The sequence below is a fragment of the Marmota monax genome, unplaced genomic scaffold (assembly GCF_021218885.2).
Source record: "Marmota monax isolate L192 unplaced genomic scaffold, Marmota_monax_Labrador192_F-V1.1 WCK01_AAM20220418_F8-fsc00066, whole genome shotgun sequence".
Lineage (NCBI taxonomy): Eukaryota > Metazoa > Chordata > Mammalia > Rodentia > Sciuridae > Marmota > Marmota monax.
In genome coordinates this window covers 8456973-8481913 of record NW_026692805.1, presented here as the reverse complement: position 1 = coordinate 8481913, position 24941 = coordinate 8456973, and the positions used below count along the sequence as shown (strand labels likewise).

Sequence of the window (24941 nt, the reverse complement as noted above, 5' to 3'; positions counted from 1 at the left end):
ACCCCAAGAGCTGATGAGGAGGGGCAGATGTAGGAAAACTGAAAGTGGCTGCTTCTCATCTTCCTGGATGAATGGCAGATGCCATAAAAGGAGCAAAATCCTTTCCTTCTAAGGATGGGCTTCCTAAGCTCTGGTCTATAGGACTGCAATAAGCATCAATCAATAGTTAACCATGATGCAGCACCCCTTTCAGGACAGACTCACTTTGAGATGCACTCACACATTCAACTTTCCTGTTCCAAGGTTTTCTGCATCTGCCAATGTGGATAAGAAATCACATCTAGACCCAGGAAAGCCCAATTTAAGGACACAGTAAAAGCTGAACTGCATCAGGAGAGACCCAAGGGAAAATGGACAGTAGCTGAAATTTGGATACCCTTCCAATTTATGTAAGATCGGCTGCATCTACCAATGGCCACCCTTCTCTGGGAGGGGACATTGGAAAGAAGATTGATTTCCCCCAGAGAAATTCAGTCTGGCTTGTACTTGTCTTTTATTAGGCCCGGCCTTCCTACATGTATCCAACAGTCAAGATGTGAGAATAATTGCACAGGGTGTGTTCAGAAACAAAGCGAGGTGGCAAAAACAACCAAGCAAGATTAATAGCCCAGTTCATTGAAAGATCCAGAGGTGAAGCAATTTGTTTAGGATTACATTATAATTTTAGACTGAGATTCAAAACCCAAGGTTTCATTACAACACGGATCAATACCAATGTTAACAAAATGTTATGCATAAGTTCAAGTTCCATTTAATATTTTTTCCAAACTGTATTTATTTTGAAATAACATTCTTTTATCCCACATTTATCGATACCTGGAAAATCCAAATGCCATTCAGACACCGTGTGAGTCCATTTCTTATGGTAACAGGTTCTTCTAGAACTTTCTACATAGATCTGCAAGGGACATATATAATTTCCAGCACAAATCTCTGCCTGGTTACTTATGCACAGCTTTGATTTGCAGCAGTGCACACATACAGCAATCTCCAATGACTATTTTGCTTGAGCATTTAATAAAAGCAGATCATTTTGGTAATGACAACTAACTCTTGAAGAAAATTTCTCATGGGAAGTGGCACATGAGGACCTGTAGTCCCTTCACATATACAGACTGTGTAAGGAAACCTAACCTGAAAAACTGAAGAGGAAGTATGCTGACTTGGTCAGGTCCAAATGCCGAACATCAACTTTGTGGCTGCAAGCACTCCGAGGCATCTCCCTAATCTCTACAGAAGCTTGTTTGGTACCTGTGGGGCAATCTGTTTTCAGGTGCAGATTTTCTCAGCATTCAGTAACAGCAAATCATTATCTTAATGAAGTTATCTGTAGGGCTTTCCTTGTAGTCTGCAGGGTATAAGTGTCCTCTTCTCATCTCAATTCAGGGGCATGTTTCTTATTTCCTTCTTGTTTTCCAACTCCCTATGGTTGGGATCCAACCAGTGTAAGTCTTGAGATGCTGACTCCAGTAAGTTCAGGGAGACAGTGACTTAAGATAAAACAGGGCAGTTAGGCCTCCATCACGCAAACATTTCCATTGATGGAAGATTCTAAGGAAGTCTCATCCTGTTTTGAATCTCTCAAGACTCACAGAACTAATATACTTTCTCTCACTGTTTTTAAAAAGAATTCATTATCTCAGCACCCACAAAATCTGTTAATTTTTATCTCAACATTATAAATTAAAAAAAAGCAGCAGGAAGGCAGGCACTATTTGTTCTATGTATGTATTTATTTATTTAACACTTATTAAACACCTACAATGAACCAGGAATCATATTTTATTTTTAAAAAATTCAAAGCCGTAAAATGTGGCTTTAGGTGAGAGGTTACCCAAAAGCAGCAGGAAAAGTCAAAAATTGCTCACTCCCCCAAATTCTGCCTTACAGCTCAGCTAAGGGGCAAAACACCAAGAACCAAGAAAAACTCCAAGATGGAGACACCGCTGCCAAAGACCAAGAGAAGGAACACAAGAGAGCCAGCCTGAAAGACAGGCGACAAGATGAGGCTGAGCCCCAGGCCTCACGAGGTGCATTAAGGCACCAGAGCAGTTCCCAGGGCTTGTGGATCTACCACCTTGCCCACCAACTTGGTTTTAGACCCCTGACTTCCTTTCCTTCCCCAGTTAAAGAAAAGTAAAACAAAATTCTTTGGGATGTATATTTATTGTCCCAATGACTTTGTTGTTTAAGTCAAATCTAAAATTAGAGTCAAATAAATGTGTGGTTTTCTTCACCCTTCATTAATGACAAAAATCTCTCCATTCAAATATTACATTAAGACATTATATTCTTAAGTATCATCTGGTTTAAACTGTAGGGTATTGAATCACCCTGCAAACAAATTACAGTCCCTAAAATTCACCAATAGGTACTATACTGATTTGGGGTTTGGTTTTGTTGTTTTTATCTTTTGGCAAACTTGGAACAAACCAGAAAACAAATTTTATGTCTTCATCATCATGTAGAAAAATAAAACCAAATCTAAGTTATCTACCGATGTGTCAAGTGATCATACTGCAAAGGTAAAACTAAAAGCTACACTTACAGCAAAGTTTTTAAAGTCCTTAGTGCAAGAAACATAACCAGTTAATACAGATCAATACCAATTAATGAATATGGAAAAATTTCCTATACAGAGGTAGAGTCCAGTGCACAAGGCTAAAACAATATTCAATAGTCTAAACAAGACTGAGCCAGGTTTTACGGAATCCACTTTAAGTTTCAGGTATCAGACTGTATGTACATACATACAATAAATAGACTATACAATTTTTTAAAGTAGTTTAATAAACTCCACAAAATTATAGTAGATGCATTGAAATATTTACATAGTTCAATTTTCAAATCTCTCATTCAAATAAAAGGGATAAAAATAAGATTTCTGCTATAAAGTCAGCAGAACCTCTTTCCTGAAATGGATCAGTAAAATAAGATATTTTACATGAGAGGAACAAATTTATGTCTAAGAGGTATTCATATTCAGCTAAGAAAATATGTCCCTTTTGAAGCTATATAGAGATTAGGGAATATAAAACGATACTTTCTACATTTTTAGACTTCTGTTTAAAGTTCTAAATTCAACTCTTACTTGAAGAGAGAAGGTGATTTTGGTACTCATTCAGAATAAGTCAACACAATTACATGGGAAGGTATTTAACTCTTCATTTTCTGCTTGTCTGAAAGTTCAGTCCAGGAAGAACCTGATCATTATTCTGGCCTGAACAATTATGATCATACATAACACATACTCCATTGAAACCTGACTAGCACTTTGGCTGGGTGTTCTTGACTTTCTGAGTCCCCTCCATTTCCAAACTTGTTTCATTAAGAGTAGACATGTTGGAGATTGGGGGTACAATTTTAAGGTTCTTAAGACTAACGTAAGAGTCCAAAGTTTTCCAAGCTCACATAGAAGGGAGGTGAAACAGACCAACTGCTGCCATTTGCCTCAGAGACTTGAAAAAGGAAAAAGCTCAGAAACCTCAGTCACTGTTACCTAATAAAATAAGCAAAATCCAAAGTGTAAATGACTCAGATTCTCAGGCTTCATATCAAATTTACTATTTGATAGTCTATCTTTAACCTTTTTACTTTATTTGATATAAAAGATTCTTATCTAGCCCATAAGGAAATCAGGGATAGTCAGAAAATGACAAAGTTCGGTCATAATTAATGAAGCATAAGCCTTCACAGTTTGAATTTTGTATAACTTCTCTAAGCACCCACAATGAAAATGCAAGTTGAGTTGTTTTATTCATCATTCTGTGAAAAATACCTCAGTAAATAGTAACATTTTCCCTTCGATGGTCCGCCCACTGGAATACCCCACCCACCCCATTTTTTTTAATTTTAGATTTTTAAAAAATTTTATACAAATAGACTAACTTTGATTTAAAGTAAACATATAAAAATTGAGAATAATATTGCTTGCAACAATGGACATGGAAGTAGAAGAATGAACTAGGCAGGGAGTACAAAGAAATGGCTCCTACACAATGACTTGGGCAAACAATGAGCTCCCTGGGAAAGTTCTCAACCAGAGGATGCCCTTGGCTGCACATTGTTTCCTTCAGTCCACAAAGTCTGACTGATTTTTGTAACTAAAACTTCCGGCCAGAGGGGGAAAAACAGCAACTGCAAGATAATTGGAAGGCACAAGCACCCATATGATCTAAAATTTTCTTGGGGTGAGGGGTAAAAAGGGCAAGGGATACTTTTGGTTCAGCACTACAGTCAAGTTAACTTTGCCATGGTTGAAGAAAAACTGTATAAAATCAAGATGTACAGAAATATAACGAGCACAGCCCACTTGTGAGGAAGAAAGCTCAGAAGACAGCTCGCAGAGTAGTGCAGAGAGAAACAAACTGGTACTATTTATTTGGATGTCTGTGCCATGGTGGGTACAAACTATATTCTCTGCTCTATGGGACCAAAATGAAAACGGAATAAAAACAAACGAATGAAAATCCCCCAAATCCCAAAAAAGCAGCAAGAAGGAATGCAAGAAGTCTTACACAACATACTGATCCAAATGGGGGTGATAAACGTGGCACTCCCGTCTTTAATGCTATCTACTGTGTGGTTTTTTGTTGTTGTTGTTTTTTTTTTTTTGTCATATTCATCTACTGACCAGATGGGGGACTTAAGAAATGGCCAAGGCGTTCAACCATTTTCCCTGCCTCCACACGACTTCCCTTTCCCTTTATTTCCTCCTCCAGGATTAGAGTCTGTTTCCTCCACGAAGGAAGTGCTGTTGATGATGGGGAAAGGCATGAAACAGGATTTCCACAATACTGATCTTGCTTCCTCAAAGCCTTGCTGCGTGCAGTTCACGCAGCGTGGAGGAGGTCATAAAGGCAGCCTGATGGAGCTGTGAGTTAAAAAAGAAAAGGAAAGGGAAAAACAAAAACAAAACCACCCCAAGTTCGTTTTTTCTCAAACTAAAGGAGAAACTGAGGGATGGTGCGGCCTCCAGTGGGGACATCCATGGTTAGGAGATGATGGCTGGGGACCACCTCGCCAGATTCAGATTGTCAGCACTTGCTGACCGCTTCCTCGTGGATCTTCTCAGGTCCTTGTACTTGTCCTCGCAGAGGCGAGAAATAGCCTGAGGGGCAAGAGAGACAAAGCAGGTCAGAGATGGACTCCCACTTGGCCTGGAAGCAGCTCTTCCCTCAGCCAGGAGGGATCTGCAAGTCCAACTTCTCCCCCGCTTTTGTCTTTCCATGAACACCGTACACTCAACAAGGCTATGGAACACAGCAATCCCCTGGCCCTATTGCACTTTTCTTTTTTACCCACCTTCTAACATACTAGCCAATTTATTTGTTGTGCTTATTGTTTGTTCTCTCTTTCCAGTAGAATGTAAAGTCCCAAGTACAGTTTTGTTTCATAGTGGTACCCTTGTGTCAGTGTGCTGACTGGATAAGTTCCAACAGAGGCATGACACAACAGAGCATGAACACAACAGGGGTGTGTCAAAGTACCTGGAAGCAGAGGGAATGAGCAACTGACTCTATTTTGAGGACACATTCGTGACCAAGGATGGAACCAGGATTCCAGGGATATGCCTGAGGAGAAGGAAGAGGAGGAGGAAATTGCCAAGAGAGTGAGAATATCCTCAGCAAGGGCAGAAGGTCCTAGCCACATGGTGCTGGCATGGTAAGTGGTGGGCAAAGCCAGGGCTCAGGGCTACCAAAGGACAGCAAGCCAGCTGGGACCAGACTGAAAAGGCCGTACTAGCTGGCTCAGGCTTTATTCTTTAGGTAGCACAAATCTGCCCATGATTTTAAGACAACATTCCAAAACCCCAAACTGCATTTTAGAAACACAATTCCTGTGATAGCATGAACAATGGACTGGAGGAGAGCTACAGGAATCAAGGATGTCTTCTGTCTGGATGAGAAATGAATTAGGGAAGCCAACAGATTATAACAGAATTCCTCATCTAAAACATATATCATACATATTATATAGATGGCATATTTGAAGAAAAGAAAATCAGATTCCTTAGGGGCAGGAGAGCTATCCTTTTTCAGAGCAAATTCTTTTCATTCATTTAAATTTCCTAAGATTACCATCTGTTGTTTTTCAGCTTATAAACATTTAAATCTGAATGTAATATAATCACAGATTAATAATGTTCTACCTTACTCTAGATTTTATTATGCAAAGTGATGTTAGCTTTATTCACATCCCCACAAGTGCACAGACATACTAATTCATTTCAAAGACAAAACCTCCTCTCCCTAGTACTGAACGAACAAGTAGAGCCCATGGCAGTAGACCAGGGCCTGCTGTTTGGACTGAGAGAGGGTCATGCTCACCAGGAAACCCTAATTGTAGTTCATGTGTTCGCAAAGATTTGAACATGTGCCTTGGAAGAAATCATTCAGAGGGAAGGGTTTCCATCTGAACAGGTGAAGCACAGACCACATGAGTATTTTCATCCCTACAGCTGGGACAGGATCACAGCAAAATGACTTGAATTCTCAAAACCTCTTCTGGATTTTCATTTAAACCCCAGTGCTAGGCAGCCGGTCTTTTCCAATGTTTTACCAAGTTTCCTTCTTGGGATTAACATATTATTTCCTTTTTAAAATGTCTGCTTTCCTAAATCTATAATCCATAATAATTCTCTTCTTCTACCTCTCAGCTTTGTTTCATTCAGCTTTTAGACCTGTTAGACCACCATGCTGCCCACCTGTCACCATACTGAAAAGGGACAGCATTCACTTCACATGAATGGTGCAGCAGGCAGCACAGGACCTCTTGATTTTTTTAAAAAATTTTTTTAATATTTATTTTTTAGTTTTGGGTGGACACAATATCTTTATTTGTTTTATGTGGTGCTGAGGATCGAACCCAGTGCCTCACGCATGCTAGGCAAGCGTTCTACCACTGAGCCACAGCCTCAGCCCTGGACCTCTTGATTCTTACCAAGCCTGGGAAAGGATTATGCCATCTATCACTTTAGCCCAAGGCTCTCTAAAATAAAACCGAAATGTTGCCAGTGGTAAATTCCAGAGGCAAGAGACCAGAGCCTCAGCACACCTTCTCTGGAGGAACATGTCTCACCAGTGATCTTACTACCCTGCCATTCCCTCCTGTCTAAAAGTCAGATGGGAAAAGCATGGTGAAAATACATTGTGATGAGACACAAAAGTCATTCAGGTTAATAATGATGGCTCTAACCCAGACCAAGACCACCAGGTGCAGCTGGCTCCAGCTCTAACTGAACTATAGAACAAATATTTAAGAAAAAAGAAGTCAAACCGTTTTGGAATGCCGATTGTTAAAGTCATCTGGTAGCGTTCCCCTATTAAGTGCATGCTGGGAAATACCTTTTTTGAAGGGGCTTATAATTTTTTTAAAAACCCTATTTATAAGGACAAGGGTTTTAAAAAATCTTTAATTTCAAAATAGAATCAATACATATGACATTAAGAAGGTTGTTAGGGATTAGGGCTGTAGCTCAGAGGCAGAGCACTTGCCTGGCATGTATGAGGCACTGGGTTCCATCCTTAGCACCACACAAAATAAAACAAATAAAGGCATTCTGTCCATTTATAACAACAACAAAAAATTTTTTAAAATAAAGTTTATTAAAAATGTGAAGCCGTGCAAGTTATAATCAACTAAATTAACTGAGCAGCAATAACTCCAAGGACTTTGTCCTTATTTTACAACAGCAAATGGGAGACATCATTGTACTTCTGTGGTAATGAGAAGGTATATCTGCAACAGTGCTCTACAGGACAATGTCTTAAAACATCTTACCTCAAGCTTGTGGGCCCTTTCCCTGCTCAGTGGCTCCAAAGGAAAGCTCAGGTTATTTGCTTCTGCCAAAGAACGAAGATCAAAATAATACTTGGCGTATACACTGGAAGGGACGTTGATGTTGAACTGGAGCAATTCAAGAAACTGTCGCTCTAGCTCATTCCTGCAAAGCAAAAGCAAAAATAGCACAAACTTAGCTGCCCACCAGGCTGTGTGGCCTGCCAAGCTGCTGGAGACCAGACTGCAGAAAACTGCCATCCTCCAGGGAGAAAAATGATCTAATTAATTGCCTGGTTGGACACCAGAGATGCAGTTTAACCACCAAATTGGTATTAAAAACTGAATCTGCTTGATCCGGTGCCCAAAAGGATGAAGCCTGATTAATTGGGATGATTACCAGGAAGTGCTTCAGGGTGATTCATTTCACTGACACCTAACACATACACAGCAGGCCTGGCTGCAAATCTCAGCACGAACAGTCTGCTCGCATGATGTGGCTTGCACCTTGCTTGCATGGCAGACTAGATGAAGCAGTCAAGAGCTGTCAAGTGAAGTCTAGTGAGGGCCTCATGACAGTTACACACAGGAAAAAATGGCCCCTGTAGACCTAGAGAACTGGGATTTCTCAATGGCTCTTTCCTACTTTTTGAGAGAAAAGAGTGTAAGAACTGTTAGGGGCTTCTCAAGGGGAGAGACTGCTGCAAAGGTTTGTGGGGAGTGTTCAATCCCAGCCCCAATCCTTAAAGGGAGCTCACAGACCCTGAATTATCAAAGCAGCAGTTTCCTAGTTTCAGTATGCATGCCAGTCACCTGGGGGACTGTGAAAGCATGTTCTTGGACTCCACCCTCAGACTTGGACTTAGTAGGCCTGGGGTAGGCCTGAAAACATCACATTTATAATAAGTTCCCAGGTGATAGTGATGCTGAGGCTGTTGGGCCCTGGTTCACACTTTGAGAACCAGTCAACTAAAGAGATGGGTGAAAAAACATAGTGTTATGATACATCTTGTCAGTCCATTTCCATTTTGAGGAAACGTTGAGTAGCTGCAAGGGGAGTGACAGATAAATTTTTTAAGCACTGGTCCTGGACAAAGTGCTCCATTCCAACACCACCTCCTCCATGAAATATCTGGTGATGCCAGGCTCACAGAACCCTGCAGTCTTCTATTTCTGTCCTTTATCACACTATTTTGTAATTGTTTTTACTCAGTCTCTCCTATTTGTCTCCTCATAGCCAGGAATTGTGACAACTGACTTGACATGCCTGTTCCCTGAGCTGAACTGATTTTATGAAAGTTTGAAGTTCTGGCAGAAAGGAACAAGGGTTTATGGTGGGGTTCTTCTGGCTGAGTAAGCCCAGTACAGGAAGGCAGGCCATGTAGTCACCATATCCCACAGGTAAAGCTCAACACTGGCAAGCCCTATCCCCAGTGGTGGGCCTCTGTCCTCCAGATCCCATTCTGAGTCATGCTCTGCTAACCTCATTGAACACACAATTTGATTTTTGGGATCTCAAACTACCTCAGCACTATCCTTTTCCCTTGAGTACAGTGCCATCTTGCCTGAGCCTGATGAGTCATCTAACTAAGGTAGTAGAGGCAAAGGAGGAATGTGCCCTCATTTCATGCTGTTGAAACAAGGGACAGAGCTAAAGAAGAAAAGGGAGGCTGGTATCTGAATGATGGCTTTGGTGGGACAGAAACTATCAGGCCACGTAAGAATTTCAAAACAGTGAGTTGCTGATGAAAGCGTAAGTGAAGTCATGTGAACGAGGGTCTTTCAATAAGATAAAGATAAGCATATCTTGCTTGCTATTTCTATACAGTCAAGTGAAAGGAATTAACAAGCTCCAAATGTACAAACTATTCCGAATCTTATATTTTTAAGGAGTTTACTTTTATTTGGAAAAACTTTTTAATTTTAATTTACTTTTATTTTATTGCTTCATTTAAATGAAATTTAGTAAGAGATCATCCTGTAAAATACTGGAATTCCAGGTAATATTTCAATAAAACAAGAGTGTCAAAAATACTGCCGAGGCCAGAAGTGCCAAAAGGAATGGGTTAGAAGGAGCAAGTCTGGGGTGAATATGCAAGGTGCCTGTGGAAAGATCGCCGTCTGGTGGCTAGGAAGTGCCAATGCTAAGGCAGAAAATTCTAATTTTATGTTTTAAGAGAACTAGTTTAATGATCCTATCCAAAATGGTATATGGACAGCAATCTCTCCAATTGGAAGTACACACAGTGAGCAAATTCAGGATGCACTCACTTAAGGTAAAAATAATGCTCCACGAATGTTGGGGAACATAACATCAGGAAAGAGATTTCTAGATCTGTAACTCTGTCAGAGAACATATCCAAGGGAGCAAGTTTGCCTGTCAGCTTCGTCTTTCCCAGTCATTTTTCTCCTGCTCTGAGAGGAAAGAGGCCACTCATCCATACTTGCTAAGATTCACTGTCCCAAGAAAAGAAAAAAAAAATCCCTAAGGAGCTAAGCAAAGAGTTATGATACCATTTGATGTTGTGAAAACAAATAACTAATGACCAGTAATAACTGAAAAGAATCCTGATTTTGCTTTCAACAATCTGAGAAAGTGGCTGGCAGACTTATTTAAATAACTTTTACTAATAGGTGACTGTGTAATTTTACCATATAATTTGGAAAGACTTGAGTGATGCTACTGTAACAAAACACCTTACAATTTCATCTACTTATATGAATATATTCCTCTCAGCACTTATGTTACAGAAGAAAGAGAAAAGACAAATGGAAATAAAACTTATGCTAAATTATTGCTTCATCCTATCAATAAGTAACAATCACAAATTAAAATATCAATTAATGGAAGAAAAACAGGTATACTGATCTCATTAAGAGATGGATTTCCCATAACACTTTACTTCTTCTATTTAATAATGTGATATATAAAATAAAATAAAAATATATAAAAATGTGATATACTGTTTTGATCAACTGAGTACTACGAACTCAGGCCTGAATATTTTTAATAAGTTAGACCATTAAAGTCCAGAAAATAACAGTGCAGTTTTAACTTGTATGTACATTTTTGTGATGGACAATTTTGAGGAATAAATTTAATGTGGGAGAAAACTAGATAGGAAATAATGATTTTAAAAAGAAAAAGGAGCAATATAAAATGCTCAACTCTAAAAAACATGGGTCATGGTGGGAATCATATTGCTGGTGTTTAGTCTTCAATGCATACTTTTAACTTTAAAACAATATAACAGGGCTGGGGTTGTGGTTCAGCAGTAGAATGCGTGTCTAGCATGCTCGAGGTGAGGCCATGGGTTTGATCTTCAGCACCACATAAAAATAAATAAATAAAATAAACGTGTTATTACATTTGTTATACTGCAAATGATCGCCTTTACAATTATCAAAACTTATGGTGAAAAAATTTCAATATCAACATAAAAATGAAACGGGGAGACAAATTTTTCTATATTTTTCTGTAATGGACAAGCCAAAATATGTGAAGAGCTTTGATGTCATGGTTATTTGGCTTGTTCCTCCAGATATGGAGATACAACTGCTCTGAATACCTCTGTATAATCAGGAATTGTAAACATGATACAAGGGCACTCTTTTGGCTAATACCCCCCTACTTTTAATAGATACCTCTTGCTTCCTTCTACCTTTTGGCAGGGAAGAAACTTGTAAATTCCCGATTCCACGTATGCAACTGTTTGATCAATTCCTCCTTAGAAGAATATATAGTCTTTTATGGAATGTTAATCAATGTTAATCCATATACCACTGATTAAACAGAACATTAAAAATGGACCACCAGGGAAGAGGGCATCAACCCAGTTTCTTCAGGAAGACTTTACAATCTGGTCTTTAAAGAACAAAGCATTCCCTGCATGCTTCTTCCTCTGCTCAACCTTAGGCCTTTGAGTCATTAATGCTCAAATGTAAGAATTAATGAGATTCAGCCAGTAGCTTGCATGATGATGCAACAACAGGTTTCAAGGAAAGAACAAAAGCCAGGCTAAAAAAATTTATCAATCCTCTTTGGACAAAATATTGTACAGAACTTTTGCACTCCAGTGCTTGTTTTTTCAAAATACTGAATAATGCAGCAGCTGGATTCAATAAAACATTTACTGTTACTATTTTGCTCTTGAAAAATAATTTAACTTCACTATAATGTAGTAATTGCCTGAAGTATGGACTATCCAACAAAAACCAGACATTTTAAAATATCCTCATCAAAACAAATCTCTGTGTGTGTGGTGGTGGTGAGATGGTATTGGGGAACAAATTCAGGATCTTGTCACAGGCAAGCAAATACTCTACCACTGAAAACACCCCTCTCCCCCAAATAATTCTTGATATAACTTTAATTTCAGCTGCAAAAACTCTGGCCTAATTTTCCATCTTCCTTATGTAGAAAAGTTTTGACTTTTGTTACAGTTTATATATGAGGTATGAGACAATACAAGAATTTCCACAAGTGAAATGATTAGGTTATGAGAAGTTCGACCTAATCAGCAAATTAATCCACTGATATAGATTTACAGGAGGGTAACTGGAAGGAGGTAGGGTGTGCCTTCAGACTTTATATCTTTTCATTTGTGAGCAGAGTTCCCTCTGCCTCCTGACTATCATCTTGAGCTGCTTTCTTTCCCGGTGCTATTCTACCATGATGTTCTGCCTCACCTGAGCCCCGGAGCAACAGACTGAACCTCTGAAACCTTAAGACAAAATAAACTTTCCCCGTTCACACTGTCTTTGTCAGGTCTTTTGGTCATGGCAATAAAAAATCTGATTGAAACAACGTTCAAAAAATAGTTGTCATTTTTAATTATAAAATGCAATTTTAACTTGTATGTACATTTTTGTGTTGGTGGATAAGAAGTGCCACTATTTCATTCAAGTTCATGAAATAGATAAGTGAAACAATTTTAATCTCAACTGCTTAGAAGAGAAGAAATATAAATTCTGGCTTTGTTACTTAGTAGCCAAGTGGACTAGACATCCTACTTAACTTCCCACAGCCTCATTTTCATCTGTAAAATGGGAATAATATTAGTAATGAATCCAAGCCCTTGTTCCAGGAAAGCAGCAGTGGAAGGTAGGCTGGAGTGTGGACAGTCAGCAGTGGCTGCAGCTGCATGTCAGTGCAAGCCTGAGACAAGGTGAGCTGGGATAACCTGACCTATCACCCCAGGCAGGTCAGCCAATGAGCAGCAAGAAAATGGAAGTGGGGCAGATCTGAATGAAGATCACAGGGCTAACCAATAGCACTGGTACTTTTCCAAAAACCTGATTAGCATAAATGTGGACCATTAGTATTAGTGCTATGAATACCTAGACTAGCACCTGCTATCAGATCACCTCTCACCCTGAAAGAGTTCTGTTTCTTTTCTTCCCACTTGAATAAATCCTACTCTTTTACACTAAAGTTTCCTTGTCTGTGGATTTCATTCTTCAAGTTCATGAAATAAAAAACCTTCAAAGACACTGACAGGGAGCTTCTGGGGTCTACGGCAACACTGGAGAGCACAGCCTGCCATTAAGAGCTCCAACAAGCTACTCAATAGTAGTGGAGAAGAATCCAGTTTGGTCAGCAGTGACTGTCAGAGCAGGCTGTGATGAGCTGCTAACACCAAAACAGGTTTTCTTAGCTGCACAGGCTTACAACCATACGCAGACCCCATCTGCTAACAGAAGAATAGAATATAGTTTTATCTCAAACTCTGCTTTTAGTACTTGCTTATGGGTAACTATGAGAAATAAATTAACATATAAAAATTTTCTTTACTGAGCTAAAAAGTGCTCAATAAATGATAGTGGCTATTATTATTATTACTGTTGTGGTGGTTATTACTGTTATTATAAATATTCCTAGTAGTTAGTTTTTTCCTAACTTAGTCATTTAAATCTTCAATGAATAGAGCCTAGACACTTGGAATTACAAATTACTTGTTATTTTTAGCCTCTCATTCTTTTATTTAGGGAGAGTAACAAATTAATAAATCTCATTTCAGGCACTAAATTAAAACATCTTCATAGATAGTTCAGGGACTGGTACACATCATTTCTATCATTTTGTCATTTGGCCACTGTATAATGAATGGTCATGGGTTTGAAATGGTTCTCAGTTGGGGAAACTTCCCCACTTGGTTATTTGGTTGGATCATTATTTAACCTCTCCAGGCTCCAGTATCCAGATCTGGAAAGTAGTACTATTAAGTACATATGTATAAGGTTAATGAAAAGACCAAATTGAGACATGCATGAATTGATAAAGTGGGACTACTCACAAATATTTTAGAAACATTTCCACAAAGTTTATTTTGTTGTTTTGCAATGCTGGGGATGAAATCCAGGATCTCATGCATGCTATGCAAGTGCTCTACCACTTTCTCAAAGTTTTAAATAAACTTTTCACTTATGCTAAGTTTACACAAAAATTCAGTTTTGCTAGCACTTTGGCAAGTTAAACCCAGTGGATTAAAGATAAGGACACAAAAGAAATCTCCTCCCCACCTCTAATTCATCTCACTATTAATTTTTCTTTGTTCTACTGTTTTAATGCTTCTGTGGTATCTGCAATTTGCATTTGTATCTCATTTCCTTTGAGAAACAACTGGGATATAAATGATAAAAATATTTAAGGCCCAAGTTTGACTTCAGCAGTTACGTTCTTCAGATTTTAAGTGGACATGACTACTCATAGTGCTCTTATAGAACTTGAGCATCACCACTCATGCCAAGTCACTATTTGCATTATATAATTTACACAAGCAGGAAGGGACAAACAGTATGTAATTCCACGGCATGTGGTTCAACAACAAATGATATCAGTAAGTTGATGAAAGAATAACCCTGATAAAAGGACACAAGCCAGAATTTTTTACCACCTTGCACCCAAAGGCCCATCTCTTTTATGGTCTAAATGACAACTACTTTGTAGCTGTTTTCACCTTGAAACATGATCAATAATTTCATTTTCCTTATTATATTATTCTGGTCAAAACTTGCTTCATGTTCTTCTTACCATGTAAGATAAGGGTTATAGGCACAAAAGGAGTTACAAGTCTGTCTCTACAATGAGATCCAAGAGCACAGATGTGTTCCCAAAGGCCCAGTAAACCAGTGACCAGAGAGAGGAGGGCCACAGACTAGTGAGGAGCCAGGGGACACCCTTACACTGGTGGTAGTCAGGTTTTACAATGATGCTATATCCCCAGGGTTACTAGGGTCCAGGGTTGTGGGGGGAGAGGGATTGGGATTCAGTAAGTAACCTTCTCCTGTCTAAGGCTTCATCCAGGAGGTTTCTGGAAGAACTAAGCCAACAAAAATTACAAGAAACCTTTTAGCAAGAACAGTGTCAGAAGTGACTATAGTCACAAGGCATTCTAAGTAGCTCATCCTGGTTGAGTGTTTCTATAACTCTTTCTTCCTGAGAGACTCTGATCCCATTTCCTGCATTCGCTGGCCCCAGAGATTGCAGACAACAGTCTCAAAATCTCCTATTAATAATCCTCACTGGAATTTGAACACTGACCCAACTGAGAAGCACTAACACTGCCTTGAGGGCTGGGGATGGAGAGCCGTTTTTCAGGGTGGTAGTACTCCCATTGAACTGTGGGGAGAACATGAAGCCCTGATGATGACAACACAGGACAGGCCCCAATGATTCGAGGCTGATTTTAAGCAATTGAACTTGCAAAAAAATGACAAAGCAATGAAAATGTTTTCTTAGAAACTAAACAGACACAGATCATATTTTAGCTCTTGCTTTTGGGGCTGTGCTGGCTGCCTACAGAGGAATGTGTGAAGCATTAAAGTTTTGTTATCAGTCTGTAGTGAAATGAGGAGCCCAAACATAAGTCTACACCTACACCTTCCCAATTAAAGTAAAAGAATGTTTGCCTATGAATTAATTTTAATAAACTAGTTTTACACAATCAGAAATCATTACCAATACCTGTTTATAATCTGAAAGTAAGAGAAATGTCAGTTTTCTGTATTTCCACAACTGTGTCTTGTGTCAACTCACAACAGACATATAGCCAAATTCATTCACTTTAGCTATACAGAGCATCCAAAAAGGGTGTGAGTTCCTTCCCAAACACTCTTTGAGACACGAATGACATCCTCCACTTACATGTCCTCCACCGTGATGTCTTTCAGGATCTGGCAGTAATCCACATTCCACACGGCCTGGTCATCCCACACCTTGGAGGCCAGAAGGATCGCCCCTAGAACAATTCGCTTCCAGTTGGCCGGACAGATATCTATTTCTGCATACGTTAAAAGTCTTTCAAGGTATACCTGGGGAGACACAACAGTGCCAGAGCTAAATGCCTTCAGTTTTCTCCTACATACCAGTGTACTTAAGGAAACTCTAAAAGTTGCTAAATTCAACTTGACCAAAATTAAAACAGTGACTTCCAAATTATATTTATTTCTTAAAGGCCAAAGGGCTCAATGAGTCTGATGAAAAATGAAAAATCTACACTCTAAACAGGGTAGATTTAGCTGGATCTTAAAAAAGACTCTAAGGCAAAAACAAATCCTAGAAGGCACAGGTTAATTTCTCACTCCGGCAACTATGATATCAACACAAATTCAACAGATGCTTCAACAAAGTGAGCAAAGAATGTAAAGGAAATAAATCCATATTTTTTTCATCTATAGTTTTATAAACTGTACTTGTAGAGGTAACTGTAGATTTGCATGCGGTTACTGACAAACCTATTTTATTCTTGTGGTAAAATATGCAGAACATTTACAATTTAACAATGTTCAACCGTACAATCTGTGACATTAAATGTATTCACACTGTTCTAGAACCATTCTCACAATCCATTTGCAGAACTTTTTATCATCCCAAACTCTACCCATTAAACAATACTTCTGAGTCCTCCCTTGTCCCAGTCCCTGAAAACCGCCACTATACTTTCTGTCTCTATACATTTGTCTATTCTAGGTATTTCACACAGGTAGAATCATACAATATTTGTTTTTTTCATGACTGGCTTACTTCATTTAGCATAATACCTTTGAGATTCATTTATATTGTATCACAAGTCAGAATTCTTTTCTTTTCAACAATGAATAATATTCCACCTACTGTATGCAAGTACCCCATTTGGTTTATCCGTTCATCCGTCAATGAACATTTCAGTTGCTTCTTTCTTTGGCTGTTGTGAATAATGTTGTTATGAATAATGGTGTACAAATATTTGGTCAAGTCTGTGCTTTTGATTCTTCTGACTATACACTCAGAAGTGGGATTACTGCATCATATGGCAATTCTACTTAAGTTTTTGAGAAGCCATTGTATTTTCTTCCACAGCATTCATACCAGCTTATATTTCCAGCAGTATCTAAGGGTTCCGGTTTCTTCATATCCTCCCTAACATTTGTTATTTTCTGTGTTTTTTGGGGGAAGGAAATAAAAGGTCATCCTAATGGGTATGAAGTAGTATTTCATTGTGATTTTGATTCAATAAATCTATTTTTAAATAATTAAAATGAGATCATTTCAGCTGAATTTAGAAAATGAAACCAAATAATGATTTTTTTAATTGGCAGAATTTAGTTTGAAGATAGACACCAGAAATAGCCACAAAGCATATCACTTAAGTTGCATCACAGGTAAGACTGCCTTTTCATTTGCCCAACTAAAAAATCTGTTTATTAGAATGTCCTATACTCCTTTAAATCAGAGAATATTATTTCTATAGTTTTTATCAAATACATTTGCACACTGGAATTCTGTATTAGAAATAAATGAAATTCAACAAACATCATCCACCCTGTTTTTAAAATCTGCTTTTAAAATGAAATCTATGTAATAATTATTTAAAATCTGCTTTTAAAATGAAATCTAATAATAATTATTCATAATATATAATGTCTATAAAGTCTTAAATATTACAAAATGCAAAAATGGTGCTGTGTGGAAAGGAAAATGTTAGACTCACAAAATAAAAATTTTCAGTTGAATAATAACAATGTTCATAATGTTCAGTTATTTCACTTGGGGCTCTGGGGAGAAAGCTGAACTTCAGGAAATTCTTGAGAAAGAGGATAATTAACACTGGGAAAGATTTCTTAAATGATGTGAAAGCATAAATAGAAGCACAGGATTACGCCAGAAGTAGACTAATAATTATACCACAAAAAGACCACAGGATGAGAACAGATAAGTGACAAGTGCATGCGCACAATGAACTTAATTCACCACTGTCTACCCAGTATGCACCACTATGTGGCAGGCACTGTGCAAATTGTGCAAATTGCTGCAGACATGGGAGGGACTGGGCTGACCTCTCTGGCTACAAAGTGAGGAAAGGACTGGAAAGGAGCATATCTCTAGGAGGTAAAGGCAGCCTGCTTTGGAAGACCCCAGGCTTTTTCCACCAGTAAATGCTATCCTCTGAGACTGGGAGCACCAGGAAGAGAAGTGGTGAAAGATAATCACAGGTCTCATTCCAAACATTTTATGTCTGAGATGTCCCAAAGATTCATGTAGGCAGTAAACAAGCTCAAAGGAAAAAGCATTAGTATGTAGTATGTAAATTTAAAATTCTGTGACATACAAAATGAAGACTTGGGTTTGGATCCAGTGGCTGGGGGAAGGGTTAAAGACTGAGCCAGCCCTGAGCTTTCTAAGACCTTCCCATTTGAAGGGCTGGAGACTGTATGAAGGGGCAGTAAAAAAGAGGGAGGAATAAAATCTAGTATATTCTACTTGTGTTAGACTTATCATACTTTAGAGTACTTACAAGGCAAAACTATGTGCTGGAGAGTGCCTGAATTAGGCTCACCACACTACAATGTTGAGAAGGAAAGAAGTGGTCTCTTTCACAATAATAAATAAAATTAAAATAAGTGGTCATGTGGGTAAAGAGGGACAGGTGAGGTAGTAGGAGTGGGAAAAGGAGGGTAGAGGAGAAGAAGGAAGGAGAAAAGAAGGAAGGAAATGGAAGCAAAATCCTTAATGGAGTGAAAATTCTGGGCAGATTCAGAAAAGTCAAATGATCTGTGAGTGCAGGGTTGCCAGGCTTGACTGACTCCTCTGCAGAACCTCCTCCAATCCCTAAACTATAGACAAGTGAATTGTTCCTCCCAAAGCAGCCAAAAGCTTCCTTATGTATTATTTTGGATCCAATGGTAAGCAATGCCTAATGAATTTGGCGGGGCATGGGAATTTAGGACCTTTTGTCTGCTTTTTCCACTGATATGGGCTCTGCCAAGATGCAGGGTTGGCACTCAATTGTTTAACTGAATGAATAGATACATGGGTAATACTTCTTTTGCTCAGAGAGATTATTGTTCTGTGCTTTATTAATGAAAAGAAAGTTTGGAAATCTTTTTTTTTTTTTTTCTTCAGGACTGGGAAATGAACTCAGGGGTGCTTTACCACTGAGCTACATCCCCAGCCCTTTTTATTCTGAGAAAGGATCTCACTAAATTGCTAAAGCTAATCTCAAACTTTCAATCTTTCTGCCTCGGCCTCCTGAGTCACTGGGATAACAGGTATGCGCCATTGCATCTGGCAATTTTTCAAATCTTAGAAACACAGATTTATTTTTGTGGGGGGAATGGGGATTGGATCCAGAAGCGCTTAGCCACTGAGCCACATCCCCAACCCTTGTTATTTTGAGACAGGGTCTTGCTAAGTTGCTTAGGGCCTCACTAAATTGCTGAGGCTGGTTTTGAATTTGTGATCCCCCTGCCTCAGCCCCCTGAGCTGCTGAGATTACAGGTGTGCACCACTGTGCCCAGCAAAAAAGCCAGATTCTTATGGTTAATCTCAGACATCATATGTTTCACAGCATGAATGAGAGGTATTTCATTTAGACAAGGAAAAAAATTGTGAACTAACATATTTCAAATCGCAAATATAAAACAGCCAATGTGGTAAGAGGTTCTAAGTTTACTGAATAGTATTGAAACAGGAAACCATCAGAAGGAAAGTCTACCAAATCAGTTCAGGTGATGCTTTCACATGTCCCCATTGCTCCATGTACCTCAGAATAGTTTAGTTACCTTTTGGCCTGTCTCTCCCCCTAGTAAATGCTAAGTTCCCTGACACAGGCACCTCACTTTACCCCCACTGTGTGCAGCACTCTGCTAGAGAAGAGTGATACTCCCCTGAGTGCCTGTTTAGTGCACAGATGATCCTAAAGGAATGAATAAAGGACCATATCCACATAGGAGGCACTAGCCGGCTCCTGGAATGTGGTTACAAGAAGGCAAATTTCTAGTGCAAGGAAGTTTAGCAGGACTGTTGGCTAGGAAAACGACCACACTAAAGGCATCCAGGAAGGAGAGCTGCACTGACAAAGATAGAGTAAATCAAAGGCAGAACTGTACTGGCTTATGAGACAGGTACAGTGAAGAGCAAGAGCAATGAAGTTCAGATGTAGCAGCACCAGGTAGACACAGGTCCACTCTGCTGTGCTAATAATTAGCACAAGTGAGAAGCCTTCAAATAAGGCCCAAGAATTCATAAAACACTGTATTCTAACTGCACTACAAGAATCTTTGTGGGAGGCTCTAAATATCTTCTTCTGAACTGCAGTAGCAGTTGGATGTGACAACTACTGGCAAATAAGTAGGTCATTCAACCAAGCACAATAATCTTATTAATTTTTGAAGATTCTATTTTTTGGGGTGTGTGTGGTACTGGAGACGAAACCAGGGCTCTGTATATGCTAGGAAAGTGCTCTACCACTGAACTATATATCCCCAGCCCACTTCTTCTTCTTCTTCTTTTTTTTTTTTTGGAAGAAGTTCTTGCTAAATTGTGGAGACTGTCTTTGAACTTATGATTCTCCTTGCCTTAGCCTCCAGAATAGCTGGAATTACAGGTGTGCACCACCATGCCAGCTTGAACTAATGTTTTAGATCATTATTTTTATTTGTGTGGAAAAACACAATTTTTCAAAAAAAAAATCTAGGTGGGGCCCACAAGAATTTCAGCTGGGCCCTGACCTCCCCAGAATGCATATTTGCAAAGGTTGAAGACAAACTATTTTCATTCTTCACTGAGAAAGAATCAGAAAATGTGTAATAAAACTGGACTGCAGAAAACTTTGGACCTAATTAAGCCTCCAAATCTTTCAATCAATGGAAAAAGGAGACTGTAAAGCAACATCCTCCTGGATTCTGAAGACTTTAGTCCTTATGTATATGAGCTATGCAAATCTCTCCAATGAAATAGAGTCTTATTGGCTCAGAGCAAAAAGGTGGCTATACAATTTTTTTCTGACTTAATTAAATTACCTTAGTTGATAAATAGTAATAAACACCCTAGATAATATTTAATGTTCATAAAAACCCAGTCATGTACATATGTGGTATCCAATCAAGGCCAAATGAAGGAATGAGACATTACAATGCACACTATATCTGAGGGAAAGCAGTTATGTTGGGAGATAAGGCATTTATAACAAGATCTACTTGACAGTATGCTATTTAGCAGAACTTGCCAGTAAAGGGTCACTGTAATTTCTTTAGTAAATTCCCACGTGGGTGTTTTAATTCTTTGCCAAGTAAAATAATGTACAATTGATTTGTGTAAACAATATCTATGGACATTGCTATCAATTAAATTTGCACATTTAAATTCTGAGAAAGTCTGTCAAGGAATCTCTCTAGAAAACACAGGTTAATAAGCAATCTTAGAATTATGAAGAGTACTCAGTTGATTGCACAAAACTGGTCAAAGGCCTTTGGGGGTAGAGGATAAAATGCAAATTGATGGAATCTGGGATATATAATAAAATCCCAATGATACTGAAACTATTTCAATCTGATTTTAAAGAACTATGCTAGGTCAGTTAATAGTCTGAATCTACACAGAGTACAATTTCCTTCTGGGTTTTAATTCTGCTGTCCTTATAGCTATTTGATTTAGTCAAATACAGCATGTTCTAATAAGGCCTTGGTCAAGAGCATAGGTCAAAACTTTGTAAGAGGAGTTGGTAGCTTCAATTTATTCTCAATTATAATCTAATTTCAGACAGCCATCTGATAAGCTTAACTGTTTTTGAGTCTGAGAATAATTACCTAAACTCGTAGCATTTAAAAATACTCTATGGGGGGAGGGTGGATGATGGGAAAGGCAGCGGAGCACAACAGACACTAGTATGGCAATATGTAAATCAATGGATGTGTAACTGATGTGATTCTGCAATCTGTGTATGGGGTGAAGGTGGGAGTTCATAACCCACTAGAATCAAAGTGTGGAATATGATATGTCAAGAAATTTGTAATGTTTTGAACAACCCACAATAAAAATACTCTATGAATGATCACTTTCTTGGTCAAAAATTAAAATAAAAAAGTTTCAAAGGAATGGTTATAATTTCCTGTTTATAGAATTTCTATAACTTTCACATTTGGACAATTTTAGTACTTGATGCTATAGAGTTTTCCAAAAGCCCAAACTATACATTTACATCATGAATGTTAATAAATTAATACAACAATAATCTCTTTAATGGTTCCCGTGAAGAAATTTTCACAAAACACAAGCATGAGTGTATAAATGTCCTGTTGTTATGAGCTGAATTGTGTCCCTTGAAATTCACAGGTTGAAGTTCTAACCTCTAGATTCTCAGAACGTGACCTTATCTGGCCATGAGGGTTTTACAGAGGCAATCAAGATATAATGAGTCATTTTAGTGCTTCCAAATTCAGTATGACTGGAGTCCTTCTATGAAGGAAGACAGACGCGTACACAGGCAGAATACCACAGAAGCAAGAAGATGGGTATCTATAAGTCAAGGAAGAGAGGCATGGGACAAATCCTTATACTACAGTTCTCAGAAGGAACCAACCCTGCCAGCATCTATATTTGAAAGTTCTGGCCTCTAGAACTTCCTTTATTTCTCCAGTCCCTCCTTTGAGACAGGGACATGCTGAGGCCTCAAACTCCTGATTCTTTTGCTTGGGCCTCTCAAGTAGCCATTAACTAAAGGAGTGTATCACTGCACCCAGTTAAGTTTCTACTTTTTAAACCATCTAGTTTGTGGTTCTTTGTTATGGAAGCATGTCTAAAAAACCTTTGATGACTCCCTACTGCCTAAAGTAAAATTGCCAGCTCAACAGTTTTATTTGGCTTGGAGCATCTGTTAAAGAATCTAAACTAATATTAACTGAGAACTCTCAGAAGTCCAGATTTCCAGTTTCTCTGTGACCACTGTAAGACCACAGCCTCATATTTTCAAATGGCAAGGTCTGGTCATTAAGAAAATCCAAAATTACTAAGGGTACACGCACATCTGTACACAGACACACAAACACACACTCTGCCCTTTGTCCTATAACAATAGATCTTAGCAGGCCAGGAAATGGTCCCAATCATCTATCTAAAGAGGTATGAGCAGAAGAAAAAGAAGAGCCGAGTGAGCAGAGCAGAGTGAACACAACAGGCCTGAGACTGCTATCTTTAGAAAAGGACTAGCTTCCAATTTGTAGTTCCACCAGCAACGTATGAGTGTGCCTCCCCCCCCCCCTCCGCATTCTCACCAACACTTATCGTTGTTTGTTTTCTTAATAGCTGCCATTCTGAGTAGTTTTGATTTGCATTTCTCTAATTGTTAGAGATGTTGAACATGTTTTTCATATATTTATGGAATGATTATATATCATCTTCTTAAAAGTGTCTGTGTTCAGTTCCTTATCCCATTGACTGGGTTATTTTTTGTTGTTGTTGTGTTTTGGTGTTAAGATTTTTGAGTTCTTTAAAAATCCTAGAAATTAGTGCTCTATCTGATATACATGTGGTAAAAATTTGCTCCCATTCTGTAGGCTCTCTATTCACTTCACTAATTGTTTCTTTTGCTGAGAAGAAGCTTTGAGATTGAATCCATCCCATTTATTGATTCTTGATTTGAATTCTTGTGCTACAGGAGTCTTATTAAAGAAGTCAGGGCCTAATCTGACATGATGGAGATTTGGCCCTTTTCTTCTATTAGGTGCAGGGTCTCTGTGTTTAATTCCTAGGTCCTTGATCCACTTTGAGTTGAGTTTTGTGCATGGTGAGAGATAGGGGCTTAATTTCATTTTGTTGCATATGGATAATGCTAAATGAAGTAAGCCAAACCCAAAAAAACCAAATGCACAATGTTTTCTGATATAATGATGCTGATTCAAAATGGGGATGTAGGGGAGCATGAGAGGAATGGACAAACTTTAGATAGGGCAAAGGGGAGGGAGGGGAATGGCGGGGGCTTCAAATTGGGAATCCTCCTGGCTCTGCCTCTGAAGTAGCTGGGATTACAGGAGAATACCACTACTCCTAGTGAGACCAGTATTATCCTGATATCAAAACCAAAGCTACTACAAGAAAACCACAAACCAATATTAATTACAAATATATACATAAAAAAATCCAACAAAATACCAGTAAATTGAGTCCAGCAACATGTAACAAGAATTATATACCCCCACGGACAGGGGGAGAATGAAACACCACAGCCAAGTGTGACCTATCCCAGGAATGCAATAGCCATCACCACTACCACTGCTACCACAGCCTAGAGGACTACTTTGGGGGAGACTCCAGGTTTGGTTGCATGTGACTGCACCAATTTTGGACACTAGCCAGGGCCGGGGGCCTGGGTGCCACAAGAGCCTCTGTCTGGAAACTCTTTCTGGGACCTACAGGTCCAGTGTGGGCCTGCAGGTTTGGAGGAGCCTGGAGTCTTCTTGCTGAGAGTGCTGGTTGCCATTTTGCTGCTGCATCTTGGGGTTGCTCCTTGGCATGAGGGTATCCCTGGTGGTCTTCTGCAAGTAGGAGCAGCACTGAGATCTTGGGACTGCAGCGTGGCCGATCCAGAAGTATCTGAAGTCCAGATCAGTGAGACAGAGACTTGGTTTGCAAGGCTGATCTGAGTTTGATGATCTCAAGAGATGTCAGAGATAGGGCTGAGAAACTGTTGAACACTGACAGAAACAGTTCGACTTTCCAGCAAGACTTATTTTATTTTTTGATTCACTAATCTCTCTACCATACTTGGAACAGGAGTTTTTTATGCATCATTGTGTGGAGGACAATGATATATGGTTGTTTTGCATTTTTGTTGTAATCTTATGTCTTTAATTTTTTCTCTTTGTTCATATTCTTCCTCTCTCTTGTCTAGTTTCTTGGATTTTTT

At 38.9% G+C, this 24941-nt stretch overlaps 1 protein-coding gene across 3 annotated transcripts in view; it reads right to left on the bottom strand.

Annotated features, from left to right (window-relative positions):
* Positions 1–469: 469 nt before the first annotated feature.
* Positions 470–24941, bottom strand: part of Ccny (cyclin Y) — a 227133-nt gene continuing 202661 nt past the window's right edge. For all 3 annotated transcript variants that reach the window (XM_058580610.1, XM_046448330.2, XM_058580611.1), the window contains 3 exons: positions 15926–16092; positions 7783–7945; positions 470–5110 (listed from right to left, as the gene is read on the bottom strand). In XM_058580610.1, the coding sequence (XP_058436593.1) occupies positions 4994–5110; positions 7783–7945; positions 15926–16092 (447 nt within the window). In that variant the 3' untranslated portion in view covers positions 470–4993. The remainder of the gene's footprint in view (positions 5111–7782; positions 7946–15925; positions 16093–24941) is intronic.